The 18,908-nt window shown below is 45.1% G+C and overlaps 1 protein-coding gene across 1 annotated transcript in view; it reads right to left on the minus strand.

Moving 5' to 3' along the window:
- fat4 (FAT atypical cadherin 4) overlaps window positions 1-18,908 on the minus strand; it is an 87,302-nt gene that overhangs the window by 37,269 nt on the left and 31,125 nt on the right. Inside the window, exon 2 of the mRNA XM_068324912.1 lies at window positions 3,842-3,973. Within this exon, the coding sequence (XP_068181013.1) occupies window positions 3,842-3,973 (132 nt within the window). The remainder of the gene's footprint in view (window positions 1-3,841; window positions 3,974-18,908) is intronic.

Below are 18,908 nucleotides of genomic sequence, written 5' to 3' on the forward strand. Positions count from 1 at the left end.
AAGAAATAAAAGGAAGAAAGAGAGACAGAGAAAGAGTGGCAGATAGGCGCAATAGAGTCAGTGTCTTCATGGTTATAGTTTAGCATTATTTCAGGCTGTTGCTATCACGTCGTCAATGGTAACTGTTGTGTTTGAGAACCTTTTATTAACGACATCCAGTTCACGATGGGGCCGTTCTGACAGATAAAACCTCCATCATCCCTCATTACATTACCAGAGAACCACTGAGAGGTCCCAAACCCCCCCCCCCCAGAAAAGCGAGTCAAACGAGCAGCACGGAGCGAGGTTCTGCTCATCTAAGGACCCTGCTGTCATCAATCAGTGGCTCCGGATCTGGCAATCCCATCAGCCACCTGGACTGCAGTCCGGAAACCGACACCCGCGGTTTGCCAATTAATTTTCAGATAGGGTTCAAAGTCAGAGCCATGTCAGAGTGTTTATTGAAATCTCTCATTAATCAGCTAACTAGTCCCGTCTCACTCTCGTAACTAAACTAACTCATTACACACCCAAACACACTCGAGCCCCAACACACTCCTCGCCCTCTTGACCTTTGCTGAAGAGTTTGACTCTTTTACAGCTCTCTGAAGACGCCGTGGGTTGTCGGGGCGGGCGGCGGGTAGACCAATTAAACGGTGGCGTTTCCAGGGAGCACGGCGTACCAGACTGGAGCAGAAGGAAACTCATTTAGCAGATGAGTGGTTTTTGGGAGCACACAGGTCCTACGAGGCGGGAGAGGTGTGAGGCAGACAGCGCCGGCTGGGATAGCGGGCTTCCTGTGTGCAACGGCACCGAATGAGCGAGCCAATCAAAACACAGCGCTCAGAAAACACAGCGCTAAGAAAAAAACAATGTGTTGTGACTGAGAACTGGCTGAACTTGTGGCTTAATCTGTTTCGAATAGCCTCAGAAAGTCCTGTAGAAGTTGTGTCGACATGTTCTCGCAGTGAAGGCGGAGGCGTTTGGAACTCATTAGGAGGTTACTCTCATTTTTCGGAGTCTTATTGTTTTTCATCATGAAAGAGTTTTTTTTTTTACCTGTGAGGTCAGAATTCTAATAAAACACTCTGAAAGGCAGCGCATTTCTTTCAAATGAGGTGAAGAACATTTTCATGGAGTTGGACAAAAGACCAAAAGCTTTATATCGATTTTCTCTCAAACTCAATGTAACCTCTTCCTTTTCCTGGGGTGGAAACGGGGTATGAGGTGGGGGGGGGAAGGATGCGTAGAAACAGAGTTTTAATAGCCTCGCACATGAATCCCACATGTACCACTGTTAAATTGGATGGGATCATTATGATGTCAGAATTGAGAGTGTCAGCTGGCCAACAGCTTGCGCTCTTGGCTACTCCGCGCTGGTTCACACATGTGGCTTTCCCAACGAGGGCTTCGGATACGTTTTGTACGCTTAGTGTCAGCGAAACTTAAATTTCCTGCATAAGGATGTGGGCAACGATTTGGCTGCCCTCGTATCTGGCTCCAAGTGAGCACTTAGCAAGCTAGTAATAGCAGCACTGACATTTAGAGTAAGCAGCTTCTGTAAAAATTGTCTCTATGATTTCTTTCCAGGAAGCACACTGTGGCTTTCCTTCAATTAAAGTCTTTAAAATCATAATTTCTCAGGACTTCTATTCATATATATGCATGAAAAGAAGAATTGTTTTGGACAAATGGCTAAAAGCCATGTGTTTCATGTCAGATTGAAATGCTTTTTAAAAACAGATGTGAGGAAGAGGTTGAGTTTAATTTAAATACCGTACACTTAGCTTTTTCAATATCAAAGCTGAGAGCACTTTGGTGGTGAAATAAAGAAAATAATCGCATAACAACCTTTAAATCTACCCCAATGAAAAGATGGACCTGTCTCCAGTTTGGAAATTTATTGTGAAAATCTTCAGAAAAACAGCCAGAAGTGAGAAAACTTTTCTCACATTCGAAGCAAAGAGAAGACGGTGAGGTAACAGCTGTGCAATAAAAAAACGTGCGGTTAAGTTAACATTAAAATTAAGTCCACATTCTCTCTTTGTGATCCCACTCTCCGGTTTGAATTTTTCCATCCACTCCGAATGTGTCCTTTGGCGTTGGCGATGGACCGCAGACGCTGGCGTTGCCGGCAGGACCTTGCTTCGATATTTAATGTCCATTTCCTGCCTAACGCAGGAAAAGACAGAACGTCAAACGAATTGAGAGTGAAGCCGGTGATGTAACGCAAACTATGGAGACTATCAAAGGGGAATATCCGATCGCTGGCCCGTCTCCTGCCGGCTTTCTGACACCGGCCTTAACACTTCTGGGGTAATATCAACACGGGAGAGAAAAGGACAAGACTTCCTGTCTGTGTGTGTCTGAGGAAGAAAAACATATGAAGATGGATTGATTCAAAGTTGTGGTCTGTGTTTGTGTTGCTGCGTAAAGGTGAAGGAGCACAATCTGTCTTGGACACTTGGTGACATTGTGTTGTCAGGTGCGTTGACAAGAGTTCAAGGGTTAAACTAATCTCTGTATTACTCAATGGTTTACAAGGTATGATGTGTGAAGTCCAGACGGAAAATTGATGACCTAAACGCTAGAATTTCTGTCTAATGACAAATTGAGCAATCATATTTAATAACTTAATGATATAGAGTGAACGGCCTCTAAATACGACCTGTTTTTGTCTCCTGCTCCTATACATGCAGATCCCATATAAGCTCATTCTCTACAGTTCTACTATATGCAGATGACACAATTCTCTTTGCAGGCGAGTGTGAAACATGGATATTTCAAAGTCTGGGGTCATTGTTCCAGGAAACGTTGGATTGTTCCCTCTGGTTTGGGGTGAAGGAGTATCTCAGTGTCTTGTTCAGGAGTAAAAGCATTGCATCAGACTCTCTGGATGCTCTGGATTTCCCGAGAGATTTAAGTCGGAGCTCAGATGCATGGTCATGAGCTCTGTCGTGACCAAAAGGATGACCTCATGGCTACAAGTGTATGAAATGAGCTTCCTCTCTTGGGTGGCTGGGCTCAGGGTGAGGATCTTGGACAGTCAGGGAAGGTAGAGCTGACTCTCTTTTTATTCAAAAGATGCTTTAGGATTCTGGGGTGCCTCCCGTTTTAGGGGAGATCCAAATCGGAGGAGTACCTGGGGTGTTGGCAGAACCAGCCTGGGGGATTACATATATAATCTAGCGCGGGAACGCCTTGGGGTCCCCCAGGAATATCTGGAAATTGTTGCTGGGGAGAGGGACATCTGGAATACTCTGCCTAGCCTGCTGCCACTGCAACCCGACTCCAGTTAAGTAGGATGGATGCCATTCCACAAACAACCCTTTAGTTAGCGTCTATCAGGCACTTCAGAACGAAGGCCTATCTCAAGTCTTCTGGGTCCATACTGGGACCTGTCCCTGAAAATGCTTCGGTATCAGTTTGAAAACATTTCTGAACTGTATCCTGACTTGCCTTGTCAGAATTATTATCACGGTACTCCTCCTAAATGCTCATTAAATATTACATGTTTACTAAGTTTCCCTGGAGTCAGATAGTTTCCAACCACAGTTTTGATGAGATGTGAAGCGTTGCCCTGCTCTGAACATCAGCAATGCTTTTTAAGCGTGAAACTGATCCAAAGCAAAGATGCTAAATGTCAACTTGACGCCACTTTAGCATTGACAACTGTTTTACCTTCAAAGATCCATTTCAATATAAGTATGGTGGTTTCCACACCATAGGAACGAAAATTTACAGCTTATTTTCAATTTACATCCGTCCCGTGAAATCTATTCTGAAAGCAGTGGAGTGGAAAACGGCCACAGGAAAGTAGAAAAACAGGATCAGACTGAATAGAAACTTGGGGAGCCATTACCTCGTCGGCGTCTGTGGCTGTTAGCTGCATTATCTTGAACCCATCGCCGATGTTCTCCTCAATGGTCACGTCAAGAATATCATTCGGGAAAACAGGCGGGTTGTCGTTGACGTCCTGCAGCGTGATCTCCACCTGAAGGGGAAGAATAAACACCGAGAGTTTCCGTTAGAGCTCTTCCAGACTAGGCCTGTTGTAGCCGTTAAGAGGGCCTCGAAATGCGTCGATCTTCCTGGACTTCAGGTAATGAAGAGGCTGCATAAGTTGGGGAACGACTGCAGAGAGGTGAAAAAGGAAATGTGGAGGTATTTAACACAGTCGGCTCAGATCTAGGGCGAAGTCATCCAAAGAACTTATATTTTTACATCTCTACCAGAACAGTTGTTGGTGCTGTGCTAATTTAACCTTTTTCTGATACAAGAATCAAGAGAAGTCTAAATTTGGAGGTGAAGTCATGTAAAATCTATAAAACTAAAGGTACAAGCTTTAGTGCAGATACTCTCTAGTGAGTTCGCTTCAGGCTAGCTGGTAAAATTCTGCAATTCAACATTAATTTTGGTGCTCGAACATCTTCACAGGCAGTAATGGGGCTTGTTATCCCAAATGAATGAGGCAGTCGCTTGACAATTCATAGACAAAAGGAGTTTTACCAGATAAAAGGTAAAAACTCCTCAGAGCTGCATCTCTGCTTGAGTTTAATTCAGGTGAGCTGAGCTGAAAAATCTTTAAATCATATATGTAAACTTAATCAAATCACAATATACTGATTGTTTCATGGACAGGGAATATGGGGAGGGAACAGATAAAGGAGTATCTGCAGGCCAGTTCAAATATCACCTCTGGAACTGTGGTAGACGTTGCGTACGCTACCGTCGCTGGAGCTTATAGATGGTGTACAGTATACAAATTGGCTTGAGCCTCTTTAACATACAGACTTACAGTGAGTGAAATAGGAAAGCAAACTAACTGGAGCTCTGGGATTTTCACTTTCATGTCTTAGAAACCAAAATAAACACACATTACAGTGGAACCACAGACCCCCCATGCAGGCAAACTTTGTCCCGCATAGTGAGGCTGGCTCCAAAGCTCCAAATTTAATCTGAATCTAGCGGCGGTGAGGCCGAACCCTATGATTAGATCAAAAATTCAAGTAAATCAAAATGACGTTTAACTTTTCCTCATGCATAAAAGCCCGCTGGAGCCCACTTACGGCACCCCAGTGATCTCCTACCACACTTGGAAAATCACCATCTTTGCTTGAGGTTAATACGCTTCAAGTATCTGCGTGGGCGTCCAGTTTCACGCGTTTTTGTGCCTTTTGGTTCGCGAATGTTTCCAACTTTGTGGCGCCAACCAAGTCCAAATAGACAACCCTCACCTTGACTTCGCCTCGACTTCACCTCGACACCTTTGGAATGAAGTTATCAGCCGAAATCAGTGGCTCGCAAATATTTGACATGACGCACAAATTAAAGCCAACAAAAAGAGAAGTGGAATTTAATACGCGGGGCAGTCACTTCCAATTAACGCACGGAATTCTCCTGTCAAGGAAACCACCTATAGCAAGACGGCGCAGCTATGCTAATGTCTGAGGGAAAGTGGAAACCTTGGAGACAGTGAGAGTGAGACATTTATGGTTTCAGATGTTCTGTGTCTGGTGTGGCAATATTACATTTCCACTCCTATCCCACAACTTAAACTGCAACCCCCCTCCACCTCATCCACTAACCCAAATATGCATTTCAAAGCCAGTAAACACCACTCGCTTTTGAATCATAACAGACATTTTGCTGCACATTCTCTGTTTATTGCCTCTATAAATATAGAAAAGCCGTGTTTAAATTCTCCAGTGATAGGATCTCCATTAATGTTGACAGTGATTATGGTAATTCTTGTTCCAGGCATCGAAAGATGCCCCCCCCCCACCACCACCACCTCTCTTTCACAACCCCCCGGTGAAACACATGAACGCAGATAAAGCCACGCATTCGCGAGACGAAATAGGAAACGGGAGCCAGGCGGTCATCAAAACTGGCCGCGGCGGGTGAAGCTTTTCACGGCAACAAAAATTTCCCAGAGGGCATTTAGAGAGCAGACAATAGGACTCAAGGCCGTGGGACCACCAGGGTCACGTACAGCTGTGTATTCATAACCAACCACTGACAGGAAAAGTTGATCTGCAACCAACAGTAGCAGGAAACTCCTCACAAAAAGTTTTTTGGTGAGGAATAAATTTAATTAAAGATGACCCAGAACAAAAAGCGTCAGGGAGACGTGGCTGAAGCGGTCTCACAACGCTTCAAGCGAGGTCACCACAGCAATCTAATCAGCGATCGCACTGATCTGCCGGCGCGAGGATAAAGATGTCCACTTATTGGAGTGACTTGTGAAACGGTGCGAATCCGCATGAATGCCGATACCAACAAGCAGGATTCCGTCCGCGGTGCCAACGGTGTAGAAGTGGCACAAACAAATCACAAAGACAGCGGCGGCTCTCGACAACTCGACTTGCGCCTGAGCTGAGGGACCGGGGCAAAGTCAACAAACAATGAATATTTATTTCCCGCCCTGTGTGTCCCCTTGATGTGTAAATAATGCAAGGCCCACTTCTGAGGAGCCAACTAATTAGGAGAGAAGTGCAGTTTTGAGAAATAATTACGCCTCATGCTTCCAGTTTGCATTAGATAGCGTCCCATGGGAGGGGGGTGGGGGGTATATCAAAGAAGTTTGGAGGAGGAAGAGGAAAGAAGGTCAGGAGCGAGGAAGGATGGAAAATGGGGGGCGGGGCTTCCTCTACCTGTCTGCGGCGGACCAAGGCAGGTGAAACACATTAGTTTACAAGGTGAAAGATTGTGTTTCACCAACTACTGTTTCGAGTTGCAGGTGCTACTATCCGGCTGCCAAGGTTCTATTATTTATGGGGCCGTATGAATGATTCACGCGTCGAGCCGTTCCTGAGTGCTGTCCATTACCAGACCCAAAGCGTAGGGAAGATATTCGGGAGGCTGGAGAACGGAGCTCACGCTCAGCAACGACAAATAAATCTTGTTACAGAATTCCTGGAGCTTATGTGATATATTAAGGAATGACAGACGGGATAATTTAGATGTCTGAGTTTACGTTATGCACTCAAGCCTCCAATCGCACTCACAGAATTTAAATCTAAAGCATCAGTTGAGATAGATCGCCGTATCTAAGCCAGGCAGATGTTTTCGCGATTAGTAGAACTTCAAGAAAAACACGAAGTTCCTGCAGTGACCTTAATCGAAATGGCGAGGATGGATTTTTTTATTACTCACATTTGTATTTCCAGTGAAAATGCGCTGCTTATTTTGAATTAATCACAAATCTAAATGGACTCTTTCTGCAAAAAGGTTATGTGGATTCTACCGTCTGCTGTGAGGAGCATTAATCGCCAATGTTTTGAAGCAGAGGCAGAAGTTCCGGAGGTAAAACTAGAGAAACTAGATCCTTCCTCTTGCTGCATCATTTTGCATCAATAAAAATTTGAAAATACTCGCCGGTGCCAAGCAGACACCAGACATGAAAGTCCTGACATCCACCTCGACAGTAACTGAATCTAACAAAATACGTCTTCCATCCAACCACAATGTAATATCCACAGCGAGAAGAAAAAATTAGATCTGGTTTCAGCTGAAGGTAAACACATCACCTGCGATCGTGAGAGCAAACGACCTTCGCCATTTTCCCAACATCCGAAACGTCTAAGCTCAGATTTTTGGTACATTACCTTCTTAAAAACCGACTCACGCTCGATGTTCTGCCAAATCTGTCTGGAAACAGATCCGGAATCCGAGGCCGTCAGTTGCCTCAACTGACCAGTAGGGGGCCGGATGAACCAGATGAGGAATGTTTTCCATTACGGATGAGTAATATGGTTGCACGCTCGGTCCACCGAACATGAGCCTCCAAGTTAAAAAGGTTAAAATCCACATTATTAGCATAAATATTTCTTTCAAAGCAGACTTTGCTAAAAGCATGTAACTGATGCAACATTTGGCCTGCAAATGTTGAGCTCATCTGAGGGTGAAGGCTAGAGATGGGTGCGCCTCCTGCAGGAAATAATAGCTTCAAAATGACCCAACGTCCGATTAGACGCTGTCGACAAGTCGGGGTCACGGTTCAGGTTCCAGCTCTAATTATACGTGGCCCCTGAGAGCCAATGATTCAACTTTGCATCATCCATTTCTCACTGATGATAAACAGAGGAACTGGGTTCACCAAACCCAATGCCAGCACTTCATCACTGTCAGAACCGGAATCTTATTCTCGTCGGATGAATTTATCATCCTTCGTGTAACGTAAACACCTAAAGGGCACAAAGAATAAGTTCAGTGATGTCATCAAAGATAGTCAGCATGAGTATCTCTTTTGCTCATAGGCGTATAATAAATAAACAACCAGAACCAATGCAATCTGAGGCAGAATGCTGTGTTTGTTTCACAATGACATGATGGTTATCTAAGGTTACGTTAGCTTAATGCTAATGATTGTGTAACGTGAGGATGGAGCTGGGAGACGAGGATGGTCCGGCTCAGGCTGATGAGCAGGGTTCCAGTAGAAGTAGATGAACAAAAAGGTTCAAAAAATTCCAAGAGAACCTTTAGAGCTTCTATCCCTTTCAAACGTCGGGCGCGAGACTCTTACAGGTCAGGATGGATGACGAATCCTTAAAGCCACGGAAGCTTCCATCCAACTTTGCGGTCATCTGAGACTCCAGCGTCCCCAGCTCTATCTAAGAATCGCGGTATTGTATGGAAGAATCAGTCATCCTCTCAGCTTTGAAAATGGATTACTGACCCGTCTAGGAAAAGCTTAAACTCTCGTCTGGCTTTCGCTTCGCTTAATCGGAAAACCTCATGGCATGATCCGGCACATCCGACGAATGAAAGAGAAGCTGTAAAAGTGGGACCGGAGTGATAAAACTCCACGTTGTGTCCAGAGACATGCAGACAAAGACCAACATTACTTCTCCTTACTTCCTCTCCTCTCCCGACAGTTTAGAAGAAACTAAATTGCCTCTTGGAGTTCAAAGAACTTGGGTTCTGGGGGTCAAGGACACCTCTAGTCGGGCCACCTTGGCTCGCTCTTTTCAAAGTACTAAATAATTCAGACAAGGTCAAAGCGATCTCTTCCATAGGGCGTCTTTAACACGTACACAATCGCAACTGGCTTGATCTGTCAAACAACTGCCCGGAGAGTCATTCATCTTGAAACCGCAGTCATCGGGATCGGCAACGTGCGAGCGCGTTCCGGAGACGGGAATTTGAGCGTGCCGGAGACGGGAATGTGCCCGGGAAAAGTCAGACAAAGCTGGAAGGCAGCCAAACCTCAACACACGAGGGGAGTCAGGATGCGTTCATATCCCCACCCACCCCCCTTTAAATCCACTGCAGTGCCATGGAAAGGGGAAAAAAATTAGCATGAGTGGCTAAGAGGAGACAAAACACAAAAGGCCAGCCTGCAAACGATCACAAAGCACCTCGGCCTTGTGTTACCAGGAGGCAACGGTGGACAAGTGGCTTTAATAAAGGGGATCACTGTCCTCTCAGCGGACCACTTCACCAACTGTTAAACGATTGTTAGTCTACAGCAACCCCCCCCCCACCACCACCACCATGAAAACACTTGCCAAGCAAGTGTCCCTCTGAGTATTTCTAGTGTGACACATAATCCTGAGGAACAAACGACCCGACGGATCACCTGGACCGGGTGCGTCGTTTCAGACCATCAGGCCAACAAGCCGATCCGGATTGATCGCCATTCTTAGCGGGACAAAGTGTAGCGCCCCCCCCCCCCCCAGCTATAAATAACTTTTTCCCTATTATTCATACCTGGAAGATTTAGAGGGAAAGTTTAATTAGACCTCGCGCAAGATCAGAGCAGAGCTAATGGTAGCAAGACAAGATTTAGCTCTCCTTGAAGCCGGAGCACAATACAAAGCTATAATCAAAAATTACCATAGCCTATTAAATTCAGCAATCTGTATCCCTGGGTAAAAAAAAAAAAAAAAGGTTAGAAGAACATCAAAACAAGCATTTCCTTCTCATGAGATGAAAGGTAAAAAACAAAATAATTAGGCAATTTGCGAAAAAGTACGCTTTGAAGGGTTGGAAAAGAAATGTTTTCTTTTTATCAGTCGTCCGACTTCTTTAGAAACAGAGGGAACCGTAACTGGCATCAGCCGTCTATCGGTTTCCATGTTGGTGCCGCTGACTTGAGTCGACGGCCTTATCACTTCGTTCTCTCCATAATTACCTCCAATTACGGAATTCAAACCGACAGACCATGAAAAGGGGAGAAACTTGGAAACAGAACACTTTGTAATTGCTCAAAAGAAACCTTCAAAATAGATCAAAAACATCAGGTTTTCAGCTTTTCCGGCGCTAAAAACTCAGATATGAGCAACAGATAAACAAACGCATAAACGCAAATATTCACGTCTTTGACCATCTTTAGGGAACGTTTCCCTTAAATATCATCTTTGATTTTTTCCTAACGCTGACTCGGCTCAAAAACATCGGATGAGATCACTCACGGCGTTTCTGATAACAATGTCAACTTTTCATAACCGCCTTGTGTTCAACTTGACGGCGGTGCATTTTTACAAAGGATAAGAGGTAAGAGGATGTTTCCCAGCCTGCGAGGAAACGTGTAATCCTTCAGCTGATATGAAAGAAAGGAAAATCCCCTAAATTGGAAATACAAGCTCCGGCTTTCGTTTGACAACTGCAATATAAAACACGGCTACAGCGGGGACTTGCCAAGACTATAACGAAGTAGGGAGTGCGATCTAGACAACTTACAACATTAACATAGAACTGATGGGTTAAAAATCTTTTTTAAAAAGACTTTTACTTGTCTTTTGGGTCTTAGTATCCCTCCAGATCTTCGATTGAGATCTGCATACTTCTTTAATGTCCCTAATGGTGTCAAAAAAATATTTTTCTCATATAATTTACGCTTTTGTTGTTCTAAATTCCCCTGACATGAGCATTTACACGCTCTAACGGTGGTTTTCAACAGATAGACCGACTCGAAATGATCTAGCTGTGAAGCCAAGGTTTGCTTCCGTGACGTCTGAAGAGCGGCGAGAGGCTTTAAGGATGGCATTCGTTTCATAGCTGCTGTCGAGCGGTGATAAATGCACCAGCTTTAGACGAGCTGAGCGGACGAGGAAGGCATTAGTGAAGGATCTCGGTCTGGATCCGACCTGATTATTACGGAGTCACGTCTGCCATGACATCTCCCCTCTTCCGTGAGCCCAGAGATCTAGGTTAGCCAACGGTAATGATGTTTGATTCTATTATCGATTCATTAGGTCTGGTTTCCATCATGTTTAGTGGTTCGGATTGCATCAAAGGACAGGAGGTTCCTGGATGTTTAAACATCTTCTGGTAGTTTGAAAGCCTGTTTATTAGCATGTATGTAAAAAAGAAAGCGTCCCGGAGAACTTCCTCGTCACAAATCTGATTTGCTTGGACTCTCCATTCTGTCACCGTGAAGGTTGGAGCCTCAAAGAGGGAACCCGGGAAGCCCTGCCCCTAGAATCTGGATCGCATTTCGATCGTTATTAGTTCAATAGTTATTCGAGAAAAACATTTCAGCTCTGATTTGAAGTTAGCTGAAAGTCTGTAGCTTTATTGCTAACCCCGAGTCGCCCTATAAATTTAGACATCCTGTGTTATCAGATCCAGAATACGACTTGGATCCAGATCAATAGATTTCATCAGGCAGGAACCTGGGCTCTGTTTTTATTGATCGTCACACGAACGGCCAATTTTTTTTTTTTTTACGTCATACGGCTTTAAATGGACACGAGAGGAGGCGTGGAGGACGGTCAGGAATGTAAGTACATGTATGTGTGTGTGTGTGTGTGTGTGTGTGTGTGTGTGTGTGTGTGTGTGTGTGTGTGTGTGGTGGGGGTGTAGGGTCCAGCTTTAATCCAAAACAGGACTTGGACTGTTGTGTGAAAAGCTGCAGGCGCCCCCCGCAGCCCCTGTTTATGTGAAAGATCTTTGCTAACGGTAACGCTAGGAGGAACAACGGAGTGGCGTGGGGGTGGGGGAGTCGGATATGTGAGTGGGTTGGGGGGGTCAGTAGTCGAAGTCGTGTCTGACCTGTGCTCCTGATGGTCACACAGGACAGAAATAACACCGGAGCTAAAAAGAGCTTCCGACGATTTACGATCTCAGTTCAGACTTTTAAAATATCACTTTTGCTGATGACACGACTCTATTCACCGCTATAAAGATAACGAAAAAGAGCACCAAATTGTACGTCTGTGCTAACGGGATGTGGAAAAGAAAAGCAGTATCAGCATTTAGAAGCTATTAGCACTTAGCGGCTTGCAGCACTTAGCAGCTAGCAGCAGTTAGCAGCTAACTTAAATAAAAATTTTGCGCGCTCTACAGAGAAGACGTTTTCATCATGTTGGTTTCTCCACACGCTAGACGTCGTCCTTGCCGTGTTTTAGGTCATGTGTTCTTTGCTAAAGGGATGCTAATATGCTAATAGCACACATTAAAGTGATGAAATTCCACCATCAGCAAACAAAAGTTAACACGCATCAACCATCAGGACGTTTGAGAGACACGAACAACAATAACAAATACATAAAGTTGTCAAATTGAAGACCAGTTCCTGTACAGAAGCGGTTGAGGTAAACAACTGGACTATGTGGTCCAATTTGCCTGCCCCTGCTGCAAGGGGGGGGCAGGCAAAACGGAGGGAAACACTAACTTTGCACCGATCCCGCGCCGCGCCACCACACGCTCATTTCATACGTGTTCGGCGGCTAACCGCCCCCTCCCCCCTCCCTCCTCCACATGAACTTCCACATTAGAAGGCTCCACATTTAACTCTCTTATTATCATGAAGATGGGCTTTAAGGAGGACCATCCATCTTAATTAACGGACCGTTTGTTTGCTCTTCAGCACCCCCACCCCCCCACCCCCTGAGACAAAATACCATGGGAAGAAATCCTGCGGCCAAAGACGAATTCTGGGGCTCTAAGACATCATTAGCGGATTAAAAAAAGGGACTTCAATGGCCGTCCCATGTTGCCTGCACATTTCATTATCTCCCACTGTTCATGGCGATTGCCAGCTTCATCCTTTGCATTTTCGTGGACGCCGTCCAGAACTTTCTCCGCCGGAGCGAGAGCCTCGCTTCTCATTCCTTTTTCGAGCTCCGACATAATTTGAGGCACTCTCTTGGTGATTTACGGTGCGGCCTTAACATCAATGCCTGGCTGTCTGCGAGGCAAAGGCGACTGACGTAGAACACGCCATTCTGTGGCTACCGAGACGACGGAATATAATTTTTTTTTTTTTGCCTTCAGACGTCGAGGACAAACAAACAAACGTCAGCCTGGATTCGATCTGTTTTCTCTCACAGCTAAAAAAAAAAAAAAAAGAGGAATAACCATTTTTAAAACGTGGGTTTTGGGGGGGTTGAGGGGGAGGTCTTCCTTTAGGGTTCGCCAAAACAAAAAAGGAAATGTTTCAAAAACAGCCCCGTGGGTAATTCGCCTTCACAGCTTCCATCACTTTTTTTTCTTTTTTGCCGGTTTTGTCCAGCGACACGCTTGAACGCAACTGAATGGCCGAGAGACAATCCGTCTCAATTCCCCATTCAGGAAACCTACAGAGGCTATTAATTGTCAACTCATAAAGGCAGAGACGCCCTGAGAGAGGAAGCGGCTCATATTGTAAGACTCCCGTTTCTCACTCTCCTCCTCCTTTCTCTGCAGCGCCGCTATCATCCATAACACCTTCGGGTTTTCTCTCCTGGGGGTTTAGGGGGGTCGGCGCTCCGGGGTCAGGGGTGCAGTGATTAATTCCTCCGAGCGGTTGCATTGTGAGAGCTAGGCCTCCGTTTCTCCGGGGTCAAAACCCCAGTTTAGCACAAGGTTGTCATTTGTTAGTTGACCTTTTTCCTGCAGCTCTGACATGGATTTTATGGATCATGAGAAGAAGAAGAAACAACTTCTGTTCTTTATTTATTTGATGCTTCTTGTTTGAATAAATCCTCCATAGTTTCACTAGTAATAAAAAAAAAAAAACTTTTACAGATGTGCGAGAATTCAGGAATCTGTATTTCCTTTTTCCTCTCCCCGACTTGGGGAGGCAAAAGTCATCAAACGCTCAAAACAAAAGGGATTTTAAAGCGGCCACAGTCCGATAAAAGCTGCTGTTTACCAGCTGGGGGATTGTTTAGTCTGACAGAAGTAATGGACATCAAACACGGTGATCAATATCGCCGGCCAACAATGAAGGAGCATGAGAGGCGCGGGCGCTGGAAACCAAACTCAGCCCACGCCCGAGTAAACCGAGGCCCGACAAGCGACAAATTAACACAACATTTACACATTTTAGACACGGAGTCCAGGAAAAGGATCTCAGATATGTTTACCTCGATTCAGATGAGACAAACAAACGCAAAACCAGCAAAATGTACGGAACTACAAATCAGATCTGGGTGTCATTTTGTGTTATTTTAACAGATTTTATGACAATATTTACTTCAGTGGAGTAAAAAATGATCAAAAAGTTCCTTTGGATTCAAGATTTAAGGTAAACTTTATCGTCAGATGATTGTCAGACAGGAACACGACTGAAGTCATGAAGAATAAAAAGAAAATAATGACACGACAAGACAATTTGATCAGAGTTCCGTTTTTTTTATGTGAAAAAATATATAAAATTAAATATCTGTTCATTAATTCTTCTCTAAAACAAATAACAGCAGCCATGAGATGTGAGAACTTTGAATTGATTGATTGATTGATTAAAACCCGTGTCCTGATCACTGAATGGAACTGGATGGTGATGTCATCCAGGGCAGAAAGCTCTCGGGGTCGTAGCTGGGGTGTCTGTGTGTGTGTGTGTGTGCGTGTGTGTGTGTGTGTTCCCTGTCATTCAGTGCTGGGACGAGGATTTAAGAGGGGCTGCGTCGGGGTAAAAGGGCTCGCGGTGTCACATATGATCTGGTCACCGACAGGAAGTGTCACCACCTCTACCTCCATCCATCCATCCATCCACCCCCCCAGGGGTGACACGCACCGACCAGAGCGACCACGAGCGAGGCCTTAAGGCCGTCGGGCCTCCGTCTTTTCCTCCGTCTTTTCCTCCCTCGAACGTCGATTCCGACCTGACAAATTTTCCTTTTCAGAAATTACTCAAGGCTTCTGTCGAGCAGCCGGCGTCGCGTTGGCGTCGACGATACGCACGCTCACATCTGCACAGCTGCACAACCGTCTGCCGGCGGTGGCGGCGGCGGCGGCAGGAAGCTTCGATCGAGCACTTGTGGCTCCAACGGCCGAGCAAGTGTCCTCCTCAAGGGCGCCGAATGATATTCACTGAACAGGTGTTTCTCATCCGAGGCGGCGCCTGAAGCGGCGGCGGCGTTCAAACTCAACTTTGTGGTTTTTGCATAGAAGAGCTGCTGCAGGAAGATTATTAGCCTTATGCTAATAGATAATCGAGAACATCTTGAAATTAAAAATAACGGATGTGGACCTTATTACGGTCTGGAAGCATGCCTCGTAAAGAAGAGACGTATGCAAACGCTTAATTTTGGATAATTTTGGAATAATATCAAGCTAACTTCCCGCCTAATGCTAAAAGCTAAATCCTTGGACATCAGGTTTGCAGAAATTACGCAAAAGTCAAAATAATTGTCGCAATTGTGATGCTAATCGGCTTGCACACAGTATGTCAGCAGTTGTTGGTTTACCTTGAGAATTGGCGCACTTTTCCCATCATGCTTCACCACTTTTTGTGGGTTCTACAAAGATAACCTTGGAGAAATAATCTGCAGATTATGAAGATTATATCTACATGAAATAATATGAAATATTGTCAAACAAAACTTCCTGTGATGAAGTTATTTAAAACAGTCCAGTTGGTGTCTGCAGCTTTACAACAGGAGAAAGACGCACATCTGAGGAGTTCTAATGGTTGTCAAAGAGGTTTTTTGACCATCTCTCTGCATGTCTCCACATTGTCTGAGCACGCCTTTGCACAGTAGCCTGTCGAGTCAGTAAACCCGAGAAAAAAAACAAAAAAAAAACTCCCCAGACCAGATGGTTTGGCCAGACAGAGGAGGCTGCCCACAGAGGAAACAGTCAAGTTGGAACTGGAGCTTTTTCAGCTCGGCTCCACGCAGCAACTCCCATGATTCAGAGCCATTGGGCTGCATGATGTTTAATTGAACCACAAGCTGTTAATCCCAGGAAAGAAAATCAACTAATCCAGATTAAGCCCAGACAGACGGGGAACAGAATTGTAAGAAGAAGAAGAAAAAAAAAAAAGAAAACTCTGGATCATTACTAGAAAGCCAGACAGGCTGACGTGAAACGAACCCCAAACGGACTGGAGGTGTTCCGTCACGCCGTGAGAAGAAACTGACCAAATCGGACAAACAATTGTTTGTTTGTTTCCTGCTAAACTAAAGGATACAAATCAGGAAGAGATTAGCGAAGGAAACGTGTGAATGGACTAATCCCATGGCTGGAATTTTAACAAGAGAGTTGTAGGTGTGAGAAGCGAGTAGAGGAAGGGTTTCTTGAACATACCCTCACCGACCACTCATCTTTCTCTACCTTCAAACGCTCTTTTCCCCCGTTGCTCCGGTGACAATCCTATCCCGACACAAAAAGATGCTGATGATGTCTTTTTTTTGTTTTTTTGTTGTATCAATGCAACAGCGGGACGTCCGGTCGGCTCACGAGACGTTCACTGAACACCAGTAGAGTCTGAAAGCAGGGATTCAGGGCAATTCTCACAAATATGAATGGAAAGAAAGGTGCGGATTAATAATCCTGAACATCTTAGAATACAAAACACACCTTCTTTGAGTGTTTAAAATAAATCCATCTTTTATTTTGGTAGTCTTTGAGCTGCAGATACTGAATCTCTGCTGCATTATGGATTAGTCATTTGCTCACAAACGTCTCGCATGACATCATCTGAACCTTTTCGCTCGTTGGTTCCTTCTGGTGCGAGAAGGTAAAGCACGTCGAGGCACCTGTAAATCACACTTTATCGTCTTTTGGCGATACTTTTTGTTGGGTTGTGCAAACCCGATCCATAACGCAAAATATTTATATATATATATGAACTCCGAGCTACGAGCCAGAGACATCTTTATACGTTTTTCACATCTTTCTCAGATAATAATTTCAAGGCCTTAAGGCATGTCAACAGATGGAACTACTGCTTGATAATTTACAGTTGAGAACGTTGGAGCGGCGCTCCAGAGGTGGATAATGTAATCCCACGCCGCGTCCCCGTATAGCGCTTCTCCATACCGTGCTGAGTGATTTCAGGTGGGATTGGACACTAACATTTATCCACAGCATCTTTGTTTTTCACGCAGTGGAGCGACGAGGATGGGGGTGTAGGTGGGGGGACACATTTTGACGGAACAGCTGTGTTTGGGGAAGGAAACGATTCATCAAAAATGGGGAGTGATATACGCTTATATACGACTCGGCATGTGTCGTCTCATCCGCTGGTCCCTCTTGGAGATCCATCACGGCCCCCCAAAAGACGGATCGGCAGCGCCCCGCAATTAGTGCATGGACAGCTGGGGAGACCATTAGACACCGGTGGGTGTTTCCTCCATCTCCAACTGTTTGGGAAAAGGCCGAACAGGGGGAGGACAAATAAGGGGACGCTAATGAATGGCGTCTGTCACCATGAGTGGGGAAAGCCTGTGTGGGAGCTTGGGAAAGTTTTTAAGGGTAACATTTTGGGGTAAAAAAAAAACGGCAAAGGTAGAGGGGGGGTTGAAGTGACGTCAAACGACCGGTGGAAAGCAGTTTGGAAAATCTTATTAAGACCTGTAATTTTTGCAGATGTTCGTTATACTTTGGGCCGGGGTTAAGAAAATAAGAGGTATTGCGGGTTTCGCCATTTGTCATTGGAGGACAGATCATTGGTTGATGTCTCCGCTGTAATGTACGTACGGCGGTTTGATCCAAATGTGAACGTAATGTTGGTCCGATGTGCTTTACGCGCTTTCAGGCTAAAGCCCAATTATCCAAGCCGATACCGGATTCCCACGGCTGACGTGGATTTAAACGGACGCCGCTTACAGGTGGGAGCCGATGGCGTCCGACGGCGAAACGGTGAGAGCATGGGAGTCTGAGAAGTGTCCATCTTATCTTAAAGAATTAGGATAACCCAGAAGTGAATCACTCAACGTGGTTTTAAAGCTAATCTAAACCCCCCGGCTGACGTAGTCTGCATTATCTCACCTTACTCACACACACACACACACACACACACACACACACACACACACATATGAAAACAAACACAGATTACAGATGTCATTTATCCTCTATAAGTCAAACGGAGTGTGGCGTAAAGTGTACGCACGGATGATAAAAAACCTTTCACCCCAAATACCCTAAATGTGGCTCCGTCTGCTTTTTTCAGGAGCGAGGGATGAGAACGAGTGTTTTGCGCCGCGTTGCCACGGCTTACAAGAAGATGACAGTGATTTCTTTTTTCTTTTTTTTTTCTTCTTGGGAAGAGTTCAACAAAGGTTGTAGATGTAATCCATCCAGAAAGGAGTGCACTGGTCTCGGCGGCAGACTCCCCTCGATGTTGTTATTGGCAAACGCCTTGGAGCTGGAGAAACGAGAGCGATGCTATTTTCTGTTTAACACTCGCCTCTCTCTCTCTCTCTCTCTCTCTCTCTCTCTCTCTCTCTCTCTCTCTCTCATCTATTTCTGAAATGTTATCCAGTAAATATGTTGATTCTTCGGTCAAGTGTGGGCAAAAAAGATCGAAGGCCTGTAATCAGTTTTCCAAACCTCTCCGCCTTCGCTCGGCCAGCCTGTTTATTTCTAACTTGGTGACATTGTCCAACGTTCGCTCAAGTATGAAACATTAAGACGTCTACACTCCTGCACTCTGGACAGATTGAAACATAAAGCAGCGTAAATATGGAGTAAAATTATTTCCCCTTCCTCTCCCAGCTTGATCATGATAAATTAGAGCGCATGTGTCAAACTCAAAGGCCCGGGGGCCA

The sequence above is a fragment of the Antennarius striatus genome, chromosome 10 (genome assembly GCF_040054535.1).
Source record: "Antennarius striatus isolate MH-2024 chromosome 10, ASM4005453v1, whole genome shotgun sequence".
In the NCBI taxonomy this organism is placed as follows: Eukaryota; Metazoa; Chordata; class Actinopteri; order Lophiiformes; family Antennariidae; genus Antennarius; species Antennarius striatus.